This window comes from Alligator mississippiensis, chromosome 4, assembly GCF_030867095.1.
Source record: "Alligator mississippiensis isolate rAllMis1 chromosome 4, rAllMis1, whole genome shotgun sequence".
NCBI lineage: Eukaryota > Metazoa > Chordata > Crocodylia > Alligatoridae > Alligator > Alligator mississippiensis.
The window spans coordinates 213,430,052-213,442,429 of record NC_081827.1 but is presented as its reverse complement, the minus strand read 5'-3'; the positions used below and the strand labels follow the sequence as shown (position 1 = coordinate 213,442,429).

The window sequence follows — 12,378 nt, the reverse complement described above, 5'->3', positions numbered from 1 at the left end:
TTTTCACTAGTGAAATACTGGGTCCTGATCTGATTTCTCTTCTGTCTGGACTGTCTGTTCAGTGCTGTATGACCAGCAGACATGATAGTGGAAAACTATGAATAGCAGCTGACTGTTCCATGTTTTTTATTCTGTGCTCCAGTTCTGTTTGTTCTACCCACCTGGTTAAAACAAAGTTTGGTAACCAACCCCTCACCCCATTTAAAATGTATAGTCAATTTCTTACAACAAACTTTATTTTCCAGGAAGCCATTATATGGATTATTTCAATACAGTACCAATATGATTGGACTAGAATCATTAGCTGATCCCTCAGATACTTGGGAAATCATAGAGACCATTGGAAAAGGCACTTACGGTAAAGTCTATAAGGTTGCCAATAAGAAAGATGGGAGTCTGGCAGCAGTAAAAATTCTGGATCCTATCAGTGTAAGTAAAAGACAACATTCATATTTTGAGTGTAATTTAAATGGTCATATGAAAAGGTGCGACCTTCAAAAGGATTTAAAGCTTAAACTCAATGCTTAGACACACTGAACGAATCCTGGAGGGAACAGGTACATGGGTTCTTAAGCACAGATGAACTAACTGATTTAGAAGAAAAGGCAACTGATTCAGTCCTGTGGCTAGCTTCCAGTTTTGAATCCTTCTATGGCATATGATTTTGCACGTAATCCCGCAAGTGATACACAGACAGAGGAGACTGAATTACTAGTTTAGAGGAATGAATTTAGGTTTCTGTCTATTCACAGTCTATCTAGCTGTCTAAGGATTGCTCTTGGGCTTTCCCTCTAGCTTGTTCCTATGGCATTTTGGCTAGAGGTAAGTGAAACTAGGAGGGCATCTGAACCCCAAGGCTTCCATGCTTGTGGTTTGCACATAGGATGCATACCATGGAGTGTCTAACCCAAGATTGATGGTCTGGGAGGTAGGATACATGCCAGTGGTAGCATCACACAGACCTGAACAACTGAGCTGTCCTCAGTCAATGGAATTTGGGACTTATTTTGGCTAATTTGGCCTGCAACATGACATTGGAAAAAAAATAAAGTAAGATCCTATCATCATTTTTGCCCCTTGTGTTGGCCACATTTAATCAACTTCATAACTGGTTTCCACTACTGAGCCACGTGCTGCTTTTGACAGAAGTTTAATGATAGGCAATATATTTAATGATTTTTCCTTGTAGGTGGGCGTAAGACGAAGGTCTTTTTTCCCCATACTGTTTGGGGGGAAACCTTGTGTTGTATTCGAGTAAATAAGGTATATAAAATGTTATATAACATAACGCAGTGCTGTTCATGTTAAAGGATCCATTTCATTGTCTTAAAAAAAAGACCATCAGGAGGGTTTGGTGGCCTGGCTCTGTTCAATTCACCCTTCATTCCCTCTGCTCCATGGAGCACAGGAAACCTGGGAACCTTGAAGGACTCTTTCTCCCTGGAGTCCTTTATATATAACATACACAGTGCTATTCATCTTAAAAGACCCATTTCATTGTACAAACTCTATAAATAAATCATCTCACCAACCACTGAAGTGCTGCCAGTGCTCAGTAGAGTGTTGCTGATTTTACACAGTGGACAATACTGTTATGCAATAATTAAAACAAGAATCGAAGACAGACACAGACCCAAATCCTCAGATGCATTTAGTTGCCTCTTTCCCACTGATATCAATAGGTAAGCATCTACATACCTTAGAGGTTCTAGGTCCTATAAGCCATGTCCAACTGAGAGATTTCAGTAGGCAATTATTTGATCATGATATGGGAAAAAATAATCTTTTATTGAACTAAATACAACTTGTTTTTCCTTTGTACAGTGTGAATCTGTACAGAATACATTAAGTAATGTGTGACAGTGTCATAAAACAGTGGTTATGATTCAGGAAACTATCCCTGGTCAGCAAACTACTCCAGCACATGCTTAAGTACTATTAGAGTCAAAGTCTATATGCAATAAGGATAGTCTTATGTACATAAGTCTATCATGCTTTCATAAACTGGGGCCAACATATTGCACATCAAAACATGTCCTTTATTGTCTCACCTTTACGAAAATGTCTCCTTTGACAAAATTCTGACTAATAGTAATAAGTCATCCATAATTTGCTAATTTAGTAGATTTTGATTTTGGTCTATTTAATGGTTCCTACTGTGCATGTTTTAAATTGTGGGCTTTAGTTAACTATTACATTCCTCTGCTTTAAAGATTTTGTTACAGTATTTTTATTCATGTTCAATTGTTTATAGAACTGCTATGTAGCAAGGCCCATCTGATGGCTTGAGAAAACTTAGATTCATTTATTTACACATAGCTCAAACATCAGAAAATATTATTTTAAATGATTTGAAAATAATAGCTATGCAAATAGCTTAGACAAATGAGCACAGTTAAACATCATTTTTTTCTGTTGTGGCTCCAATGTGTTATGCATCATGAAGATTTACTTATACACTGTAAAGTATTATGTGCGCACTAAATATGTTGATGTTTTCTGTTTAGGATGTGGATGAAGAAATTGAAGCAGAATATAATATTTTACAGTTTCTTCCCAATCATCCCAACGTTGTTAAGTTTTATGGAATGTTTTACAAAGTGGATCAATATGTAGGAGGACAGCTCTGGTTAGTTCTTGAGGTAAACATATTTTGGTAATGTTATATCTTATTTGAAACAAAAGTTTAAGTTCAGCTGCAGGCCCTTTGCAAGCCAATATAACAGGTGCAGCAAAAGTTCCTGGATGTCTGTGTCTTTTTTCACAACAGAAACTTAGAATGTTGTGTTTTTTTGTTTAGGGATATTGAGAAAGAAATCTCATTTGGGGGTGCATTAAAAGAGGATGTACTCAGTGTTTATTAAATAGTGAACCCCAGATGGTGGACTTAATCTTAGTATTTTATGACCATTCATGGGGCTATCAACTCACTTCAACTGCATAGAGGAGGCTTCCTAGGAATTTGCTCTCCTGAAAGTGACCCAACATTTTAGACTGGAGAAAATTTTCTCCAAAACACTTGTGTAAATGTTGGGCAAAAGTCACAATGGATAAAAATGACTTTATATTGAGTACAACAGACAGTAATTACCAAACATGCCACCCATCACAAATGTGGGCTGAGGTAATGTAATGGGAAAATGTGTCCTATGGCAGTGTAGTATCTGAAGCAGGACACTGTCAAATAACTACGACTTTAAGTGGCTTGAAAAGATGCTGCCCTTTTAGCAGTGCTTGCTGTTCTACAAGTATAATGTATTGCAGTCAATGGGAGTGTTGCCAAAGACTGCAACAGAGCCAGGATTTCACCCTGATGAGGATGTTTTTCAAGGCTTAATTGCATGTAGCCCAGCACAGAGATTACACTGATTTGAAAAGAAGTGGTAGATCATTCAAGCATTTCTTTATAACATAACTATATCAATATAGATGCCAGGTCTAATTTGCTTATTATTGATCATTTTAGAGAGACCATTCAGCTATTTTTGGACTGTGGGTGAAACCAGAGTAAAGCACTATCACTTTATTGTTCACTTTGACCCTTTTCTGATAATATGACACCCACAAATGCATTATAAAAGTTTATAAAATATGGATGACAGCATTGGTTCCAGATGTCAATTTTCATATTTAATGTCAATATTTCTTTTCTGTATGGGTTCTTTAAGGCAAACATTCTTATTCTGCTTGTATACATATTGGCTTGCTAGTATATTTTTGTAGATTGAAGTAAATTCCATTTCCCAGGTTATATTGGACATTAGGCCTGTGTGAAGTAGCTAACATTCGCTTCGGATTCAGATTTGGCCGTTTTGGGGGTTGGTGATTTGATTCGTTGATTCGAATCACTGTCATAGTTTCATAGTAGCTAGGGTCAGGAGGGACCTGAACAGATCATCTAGCCTGAACCCCTGCCACAGGCAGGAATGAATGCTGGGTTCACAAGACCCCAGACAGATGTTCATCTAACCTCTTTTTGAATTTACCCAAGGTAGGGGCGAGGACCAGTTCCCTAGGAAGTTGGTTCCAGATTCTGGCCACCCTAACTATAAAATATTGCCTCCTGATCTCTAACCTAAACCTATTCTCCATCAGCTTATTACCATTGTTCCTCGTCACCCCAGGTGGTGCTGGGGAGAATAGGGCTCTTCCTATTTGCTGATGATCTCCCCTGATGAGTTTGTAGGCAGCCACCAGGTCCCCCCTCAGCCTCCTCTTGCTGAGGCTGAACAGGTTCAGGTCCTTCAGTCTCTCCTTGTAGGGTCTGTCCTGCTGCCCTCTCACCAAGTGGGTGGCCCTCCTCTGAACCCTCTCCAGGCTGGCCACATCCCTTTTGAAGTGCGGTGCCCAGTACTGGACGCAGTACTCCAACTGCGGTCTGACCAAAGTCGCATAGAGGGGGAGTATCACCTCTCTGGACCGACTTGAGATGCACCTTTGGATGCATGACAAGGTATGGCTGGCCTTGCTGGCTGCGGTCTGGCATTTGCGGCTCATGTTCATCTTGGAGTCAGTAATGACTCTGAGATCCCTTTCCGCCTCTGTGCTTTCAAGAGGGGAACTCCCCAGCCTGTATGTGTAGCAGAAAGCCCCCTTTTCCTCTTGCCTGCATTTGCTCTTCCCTCTTTAAATATGTTTTTCCTCTTCTACCTTTTCTTCCTTCCTCTTTCTTTCACTTTAAGATAAGGAATTGTGTTTTTAAAATTTGTAGGTGTGCATTTTGTATCTCCCCATGTATTTTGGTATTTTTATCTATTTGTGTGCCATGGCATTTGGAGCTTATATTTTATACTCCTCACCTTTCAACTTTCAACTGTAAATGTGTTTAGTAACAATGTTAACAAGGGTAGGAGTCAAACTGCCACTTCCCTGTATCAGGCTGGCCCCTGAAAGAGCAAGTGAATTAGTGATTGAATGTGTAACACTGTAGCAGCAGGCAGCAATTAACACCTAAGGAAACTGCAGATCAACAACGGAAGAACTCAATAGAAGACAATGTAGCAACCCGGACATCTCTAAATGTCACTGATCAAGGGCTAGAAGCCCTGGCCTGAGTTAATCAATGCCATGGACCAAATTTGGGATGAATATCTCCAGATCAACCGCTCCCAAAGCCCTATTCAAAATTCATCAATGGACTCCCAAACCTGCACGTACATGTGGATGACCCCTGGGGCTGACAGATGCCATCCAGTAGCCACCGAGGGGGGAAGTCCCATGAGGGTCAACGACCCCTGGATTGGGCAAACCTGAAAACTGGGGTCACCAAAGTCTGCCAAGGACAGATAAAAGGCAGTGAAAAGTGACCCTCAGGGGCGCCCTCTTGATCTCCAACTCAACCAGCACCCGTCCTGTCCAGCCAGAAGGACCAGCTGGCGACCCCGTTCTGGAGGATAACACCACACTGAAAGCAGCCTCGACTGGCCATCGACGGCAGACTCCAGCGCTTGTAGGATAGGTATACCCAACTCTTGTAGCTTGCTACTGTGTGTGTGCGTGCATGTGTGTGTGTGTGTGTGTGTGTGTGTATGTGTGTGTGGGGACCAGCCCCAAGGTTTATGATTTAACTTCATTACAGTGTTTCAATCCGTCTAATAAACCAGAATTTTAAGGATCCCGAGTTGGACGTTTGTAGCCAACATATGTATGTTGTGGGTTCCTTCTCCCAAGGTGCAGCACCCTGCATTTGTCTACGTTGAACCCCATCCTATTCTCTTCTGCCCACTTTCGTAGTCTGTCTAAATCTAGTTGCAGCCTCTCTCTCCCTTCAAGTGTGCCCACCTCATCCCATATCTTAGTGTCATCAGCAAACTTGGACAACGTGCTTTCAACCCCCTTGTCCAAATCGTTGATGAAGATGTTAAACAGTGCGGGCCTGAGGACTGAGCCCTGGGGGACCCCACTGCTCACAACTCGCCAAGTTGCTCTGGGGGACCCCACTGCTCACAACTCGCCAACTCGCCAACAACCCATCCACCACTACTCTCCGGGTGCGCCTCATCAGCCTGTTTTTTACCCATCCAACTATGTAGGCATCAATGCCACAGTCGCTTAATTTATTAATGAGAATGGGGTGAGAGACAGTGTCAAATTCCTTCTTAGAGTCTAGAAAGACTATATCCACGGCGACACCATCATCCAAGGATTTAGTTACTTGGTCATAAAAGGCAATCAGGTTGGTCAGGCAGGACCTGCCTTTGATGAACCCATGCTGGTTGCCCCTGAGCATGATCTCCCCTGCTGGCCCCCCCCAGATGTGCTCCTTGATGATTTTCTCCAAGATCTTCCCGAGGACCGAGGTGAGGATTACAGACCTATAGTTACTTGGGTCCTCCTTCCTCCCTTTCTTAAAAATGGGGACCATATTAGCTAGTTTCCAATCCCCTGGCACCTGGCCAGATGACCATGAATGCTCATACAAGGGCTCCACGATGACCCCTGCAAGCTCCCTGAACACCCTTGGGTGGAGGGCATCTGGACCTGCAGATTTAAAAATGTCCAGCCCTTTGAGAAGATCCCTAACTACATCTGCGCTGACCCACGGCCTGACAGAGCTATCCCCGAGATTGTCCCTACCTCTGGTAGGAGGGATGTCCCAGTCCCTGTTCAAGAAAACAGAGGCAAAGAAACTGTTAAAAATATCGGCTTTCTCATCTGGCGTAGCCCCAAGGTTACCACTTGAGTCTTGCAGGGGCCCTACATTGCCTGGTGACCTCTTCTTGCTCCCAATTTACTTGAAAAAGGACTTTTTGTGTCCTTAATCCTGGACGCTAGCCTGAGTTCCATCTCTGCCTTGGCCTTCCTAATAGCCCTTCTACACTCACGGGCCAAGGAGGACTACTCCTCCTTGGTGATAGTTCCTCCCTTCTACTGGTTGTACGCCTCCCTTTTAGTTCTCAGGCATTCCTGAATGCCCTTGCTGAGCCATGGGGGTTTCTGAGCACTCTTGCCCTCCTTGCTTCTCTCAGGGACTGTTACCCTTTAGGCCTGGAGGATCGCCCCCTTAAGGTACAGTCATCCCTCATGGACTCCCATCTCCTCTACCTTCTGGGCCCTCAGTGCCTCCCCCGCTAATCTCTGAAGCTCATTGAAGTTGGCCCTTCTGAAGTCAAGGGCTTTAGTCTTGCTAGAAGCCCTTGACACCCTGCGCTGGATAGTGAATTCCAGCAGGTGATGATTGCTATTGCCCAGGTGGTCAAGGATCTGCAGTCCCCTCACCAGGTCATCCCCAGTGGCCAGGACCAGGTCCAGCAAGGCTTTACCCCTAGTGGGGCTGTGCATCTCCTGGATAAGGTGAAGATCCTGTAATACAGCCAGGAACCTACATGAGCGGTCAGACCTGACTGTCTGCTCCTCCCAGCAAATGTCTGGGTAGTTTAGGTCACCCATGACAATGACATCCCTTGACCTAACTGCCTCCATAAGCTAACCAGAGAAGTCCCGGCCCAGTTCTTCCCCCTGGTTGGGTGGTCTGTAGTAGATACCCACCGTAAGGTCCCTTTTGCCATGCCTCCCTTGTAGTTTGACCCACAGTGTCTCCACCCAGCCCTCCTCTAACCCGAAGCTAATCCTTGATGATGTCAGTTGCTCTTTGACATAGAGTGCGACCCCCACCTTTCCTCTCTGTCCTGTCCCTTCTATATAGGGTGTATCCCCAAATGCCTACCACCCAGTCGTGGGTAGGATCCCAACAAGTTTATGTGAGCCCTACTAAGTCTGGATTCTTACTCTGAATCAGGAGGCACAGTTCTTCCTGCTTGATCCCCATACTACAAGCATTGGTGTAAAGGCACTTGAGGCCTCCTGAGGGTGCATGCGCCTCCCCCCTACTCCCAGGTCTGTTGTGGCCCCCTACTCCCAGGATGTTGTTGCTTACCTGGGTGTCCCTTTCTCTTGTCACCCTGCATGCTGGCAAAACATCCTCTCCACTCAGAGCGGCCCCTTCCCCTAGCAAAGCTATTTTAAAGCCCGCCATACAAGATCAGCCAACCTAGAAGAGATCTGTCCAAATCATTTTGACTCAATCTGATACGGAGATTTGGCTGCCGCCAAATTGGCTGAATCTCCGAATCAAACAGGCCCCACCCCCTGCCCACTCTCCCAGCCTTGTCAGTGGCTGCACCGCCCAGCCTCAGTGTCGTGGCAGTTTGGAAGAAAAAAAAAAAGCCCTGCACTCACCGGATCCTGCCAGTTGGGGGAGGCAGGGGGACAATCCCCGCTACTCCCCAGGGCCCCGTGCTGCATGGGGGGCTCTTCCATGAGCCCCTATCCCCTACCCACTCTCCTGGCCTAGTCAATGGCTGCCCCATCTGGCCCCAGCATCCCAACGCTTTTTTTTTTAAAGCTCTGCACTCACTGGCTGCTGCCAGGTGGGAGGGGGTGTTCCTTGCTGCCCCCCACTGCCCTGCACTATGTGGGGGAGCTCTACCATGATCCCCCAGAGGCCCCAATGGCCGCTGCAGCAACCGGTGAGTGTGGGGCTTTTAAAAATTTATTTTAAGAGCCGGGATGCTGGGACACTCAGGGGCAGCCATGTGGGGGTGGGGCTGGGAAAGCTGGAGGGGGGCAGGGGGTTCTCAGGGGGGCTGAGTGAGCAGGCAGGGGATGGGGCCTGGTGGGGGTCCCCCCATGGTCCCCTCCCCCCCCCCTCCAGCCCCCTACTTACCAGCATGGAGTCCAGGTCCAGCTCCCTGCAGTGGCTAGGAGGGACTGCCTAAATCTCCAAATCTCTCCAAATCTCCCCGAATCTTTTCTGAATTGATTCAGAGAGCTTTGAAATGATTCAGACCTTTTTATTGGTCTCCTGACTTGATTCGGATTTGGAGATTCGGCAGCCAAATCTAGCCGAATCTCCTCCGAATTGAATTAGCACCCGAAGCTTCACACAGCCCTATTGGACATCATAATCTTTATAACAGTGTCATGACTATTAGAAGAACATGCCATCTCTGAAATTAGTTTTTTGCACTGGTAATGTCAATTAGCTCAATATAGTAATGTCTTTTATTTCTGATCCACCTAACTGAAAAGCTGTTAAAAATATTAACATAAAAATTCACATTTTCACATTTTACAAGTTTATTGAAGGTTTTCTTTAATAAAACAGAATATGCAAAGTGCTCAGTTACATTGATCACTATTTCATTAATAAAACTGCATCTATATCATGATGAATGAAATGTAACATTTGTATGTAAAATATATTTTCTTTCAAGCATAATTCTACCTCTTACTATTAGCAGTGCTTTCTTTAGGTGAAGACTCTTTGAACACCGTGGTAAAGTACTACTCAGGATTGCTATGTGTGGCAGAATTATTGTGCTTATAGAAGGAACTTGATAAGGAGCTTGATATAGAGGCATTTTATAGTTACCCATGAAATAGGTATATTACAGGCAACAGAAGTACAGCTTCCATAACTTCCTTTAAACCTACATTAACCTTCATTTGTAAACAATACACTTAAAAGTAGTAGTAGTAGTAAAGTGTACATATTCATTTCATTCCCTAAACCACCTACTATCTACAGGCTGTCACTGCCAGTGATGGTGGTGGTGTTTAGTCATTGGGTATTTATGGCATTTACTATAGCAGTGTGATTCACCTCATGTGATACTAAACATCTGTCAATCCATGACTGATTGCTTCTCAGGGAAATCACTAAAATGTATACACAAATTACTAAATGTATGAACTCAGCTGTTTAGAATAGAGTTACTCTACAAATGTATTTGGTGTCTAATAGTGGCCTAAAGACTCCCACCAAATTAGATGGGACAAATTTCTGAATTTACAAGGAGGTGATTCTTGCAGCAGCCCCCACTATCATCCACTAATGAATCAGTAGCTAATTTGAATAAAGGAAGCCAGTGAGATCTGTGTTCTGGATGCCGTGTGCCTAGTAAAATCATTTCACATGTGGAAAAGTTTAGAACTCTAAAAGAATTTTTTACGCTTGTAGTAATGCTTGCAATGTGAAAAATATGTACACCTCTCCTAGTACACAAGTTGGGTGGCATTGCATTTGATACTAGGTTTACAAAGGTTAGCTACAAAATGTAAAATGAAAGGAAGGTAGTTCAGCAAATCCCAGAGAAGCCTGACAATATTTGCCTATATGACTCTGTTTGACTGACCTCTTAGGCTGTTAGGCTGAAAGTGGTTGATGCAAAGTGAGTTTATATCTGAGTTCAAGCATCATGTTGAATGCACACACACACAATTATTTTGCAACAGAAAAGTTGGCACAGCACAATAGGGATCAGGCTTCAAAAATATAGGACAGTCAAGAAGAGCAAATACAATAACAAAAAATAAATTCCACTCTTTTAATGTTTAGCTCTAGACAACTGTTGTAATATAAAAGTAAGAAAGGCCAAAGAGGGAGGAGGGGTAAATAGTCACTAGCAGGACATGGATGATGAACTAATGATCTGGGTGAAAACACATTTACAAAGGTTCTACTTTTATTTTTTCTCCTCCTCCTCCTTTGATGTATGGCAGCCCATTAATGGAAAGTGCTTGTGAGAAGCTGTGCTTTTCTGGATCAGAATGTTTCATCTCAGCTGTTGGCAGAGCATGCCATCAAGTCTGAGCATAGAGATATGGCTGCTGTCTATTTTATATTGCCTGCCAGCAGGAGCATTGATGGAGTGAAGGTTTGAAATGACTGTAATTTGTTACCTCCCAGTTATCAAGTGCATCAATCTTGTCTTTTCTGGCCTTTTCTTCACACAGAGGCTGTTTTTCAAAAAGACAATGCACATATTATTGTGAAAATACTCAAATAATTTAAACCAGACCTATAAATTCTATTTAAAAATAAAATATACTCCTGCTGTTTTAATATTTCAGTTTTGGTTAAATTTTACAATCTCTGACATCTACTTTCCTCCCTTTCCACTCTCCCCCAACATATTGTGATTTATTATCAGCATTGCTAATAAAATATGCTCTATGACAAGTAGGACAACTTAAATAATTGTGGGTGGAAATCTACTTGGTCTGGGATTTGTGTTATGGTGCAGACTCTCATATGAGGAATTCACAATCTAAACGAGATTGTTGAGTAATAGAGGTCTTGTTTTTTTTTCTTTTTTTCCTTTCCCACCCCTTTCCCAGCTGTGTAATGGAGGTTCTGTCACAGATCTTGTCAAAGGCCTGGTGAAGTGTGGCCAGCGGTTGGATGAAGCTATAATCTCATACATCTTATATGGTGCTCTCTTGGTAAGGATGGTAATGGCAGCAGGGAGTGCAATTTACTCATCTCATAACTTTTTCATTTATAAACTATGGTAATGTTGACAATATTATGCTGGCTGTTAGAGCAGCGGGAGGCATATCAAGCACGTAATCCATCGGACAGATGTTTCTATAGTGCAAGTGCAGACTGTCTTCATTATGCTCCCTAATAGTAGGGTAATCATTTTTAAATAAGGGACTAAATTTATTTTTGTCATTCCTGTCATATAGGGCCTTCAGCATTTGCACAATAACCGGATCATTCATCGTGACGTCAAAGGGAACAACATTCTTCTGACAACAGAAGGTGGAGTCAAGCTTGTTGACTTTGGTAATGACTATTTACAATTTGTTTTCTTGACCTGTGCAGTTTAGCCAGAGGCGCCCATTTATTTTCAACTGCTGGGCAATACTAGAGGCAATACTAGAACACCACTGGGGAAGAGACTTTTCCATGAGACGTCTGGAGATATTTAGAGCATGACGGGGAAAAGTTATAAATGGAGAAATCTAGAAAATTTTGTGAAGACATCTGAAGCTTAAACATAGTTCAAAGAAACCATTTTATTTGCAAAACGTATTCCACTAGGAATATCATATCTCAGGGAAGTTGTCTCTAATTTAAATTTAAATATTACATTTTTTGCATATGAAAAGAAAACATTCTTCTCTCTCAAATGGCTTTCACTAGCCTCAGGCACATTTGCTCCCTCTGAGCAGAAGGTAAAGTGGTCCTATGCATCCACAATCTAACAGATCCATTTAATTTGTGATTACTGCTGTTAGATATGGGTCTGGTTGGATTGGAAACATCAATAGCAAGCAGAAAGAGAGAAGCAGAGTGTGGGAATTTTGCAATAGAATTTATCTCCATGTAAGTGTCCATTTCTTGAAAAATATGTATATTTAGAAACGTAAAAGTATGCTAGATTCCTTCTTTAGACTCAAGTATGTGTAAAACATAAAGTGATATTTTATTAACAGAGAGGAGCAGGATATCAATAGTATATGAAATCATATTGAGTAAGCATAAGCGTGTAAGTTAAATAGTACAAATGACAGTTGTTTGCCCGACAGTGCATGAAGTGAAAGGAAAATATTCACAGAATGAGTGTGTGCCATAAAAGTGGTATGCCA

The 12,378-nt window shown here is 42.8% G+C and overlaps 1 protein-coding gene across 1 annotated transcript in view; it reads left to right on the top strand.

Annotated features, from left to right (window-relative positions):
- The first annotated feature begins 254 nt into the window (after positions 1-254).
- MYO3B (myosin IIIB) overlaps positions 255-12,378 on the top strand; it is a 367,182-nt gene continuing 355,058 nt past the window's right edge. Inside the window, exons 1-4 of the mRNA XM_059726270.1 lie at positions 255-429; positions 2,508-2,642; positions 11,122-11,226; positions 11,473-11,572. Of these exons, the coding sequence (XP_059582253.1) occupies positions 283-429; positions 2,508-2,642; positions 11,122-11,226; positions 11,473-11,572 (487 nt within the window). The 5' untranslated portion in view covers positions 255-282. The remainder of the gene's footprint in view (positions 430-2,507; positions 2,643-11,121; positions 11,227-11,472; positions 11,573-12,378) is intronic.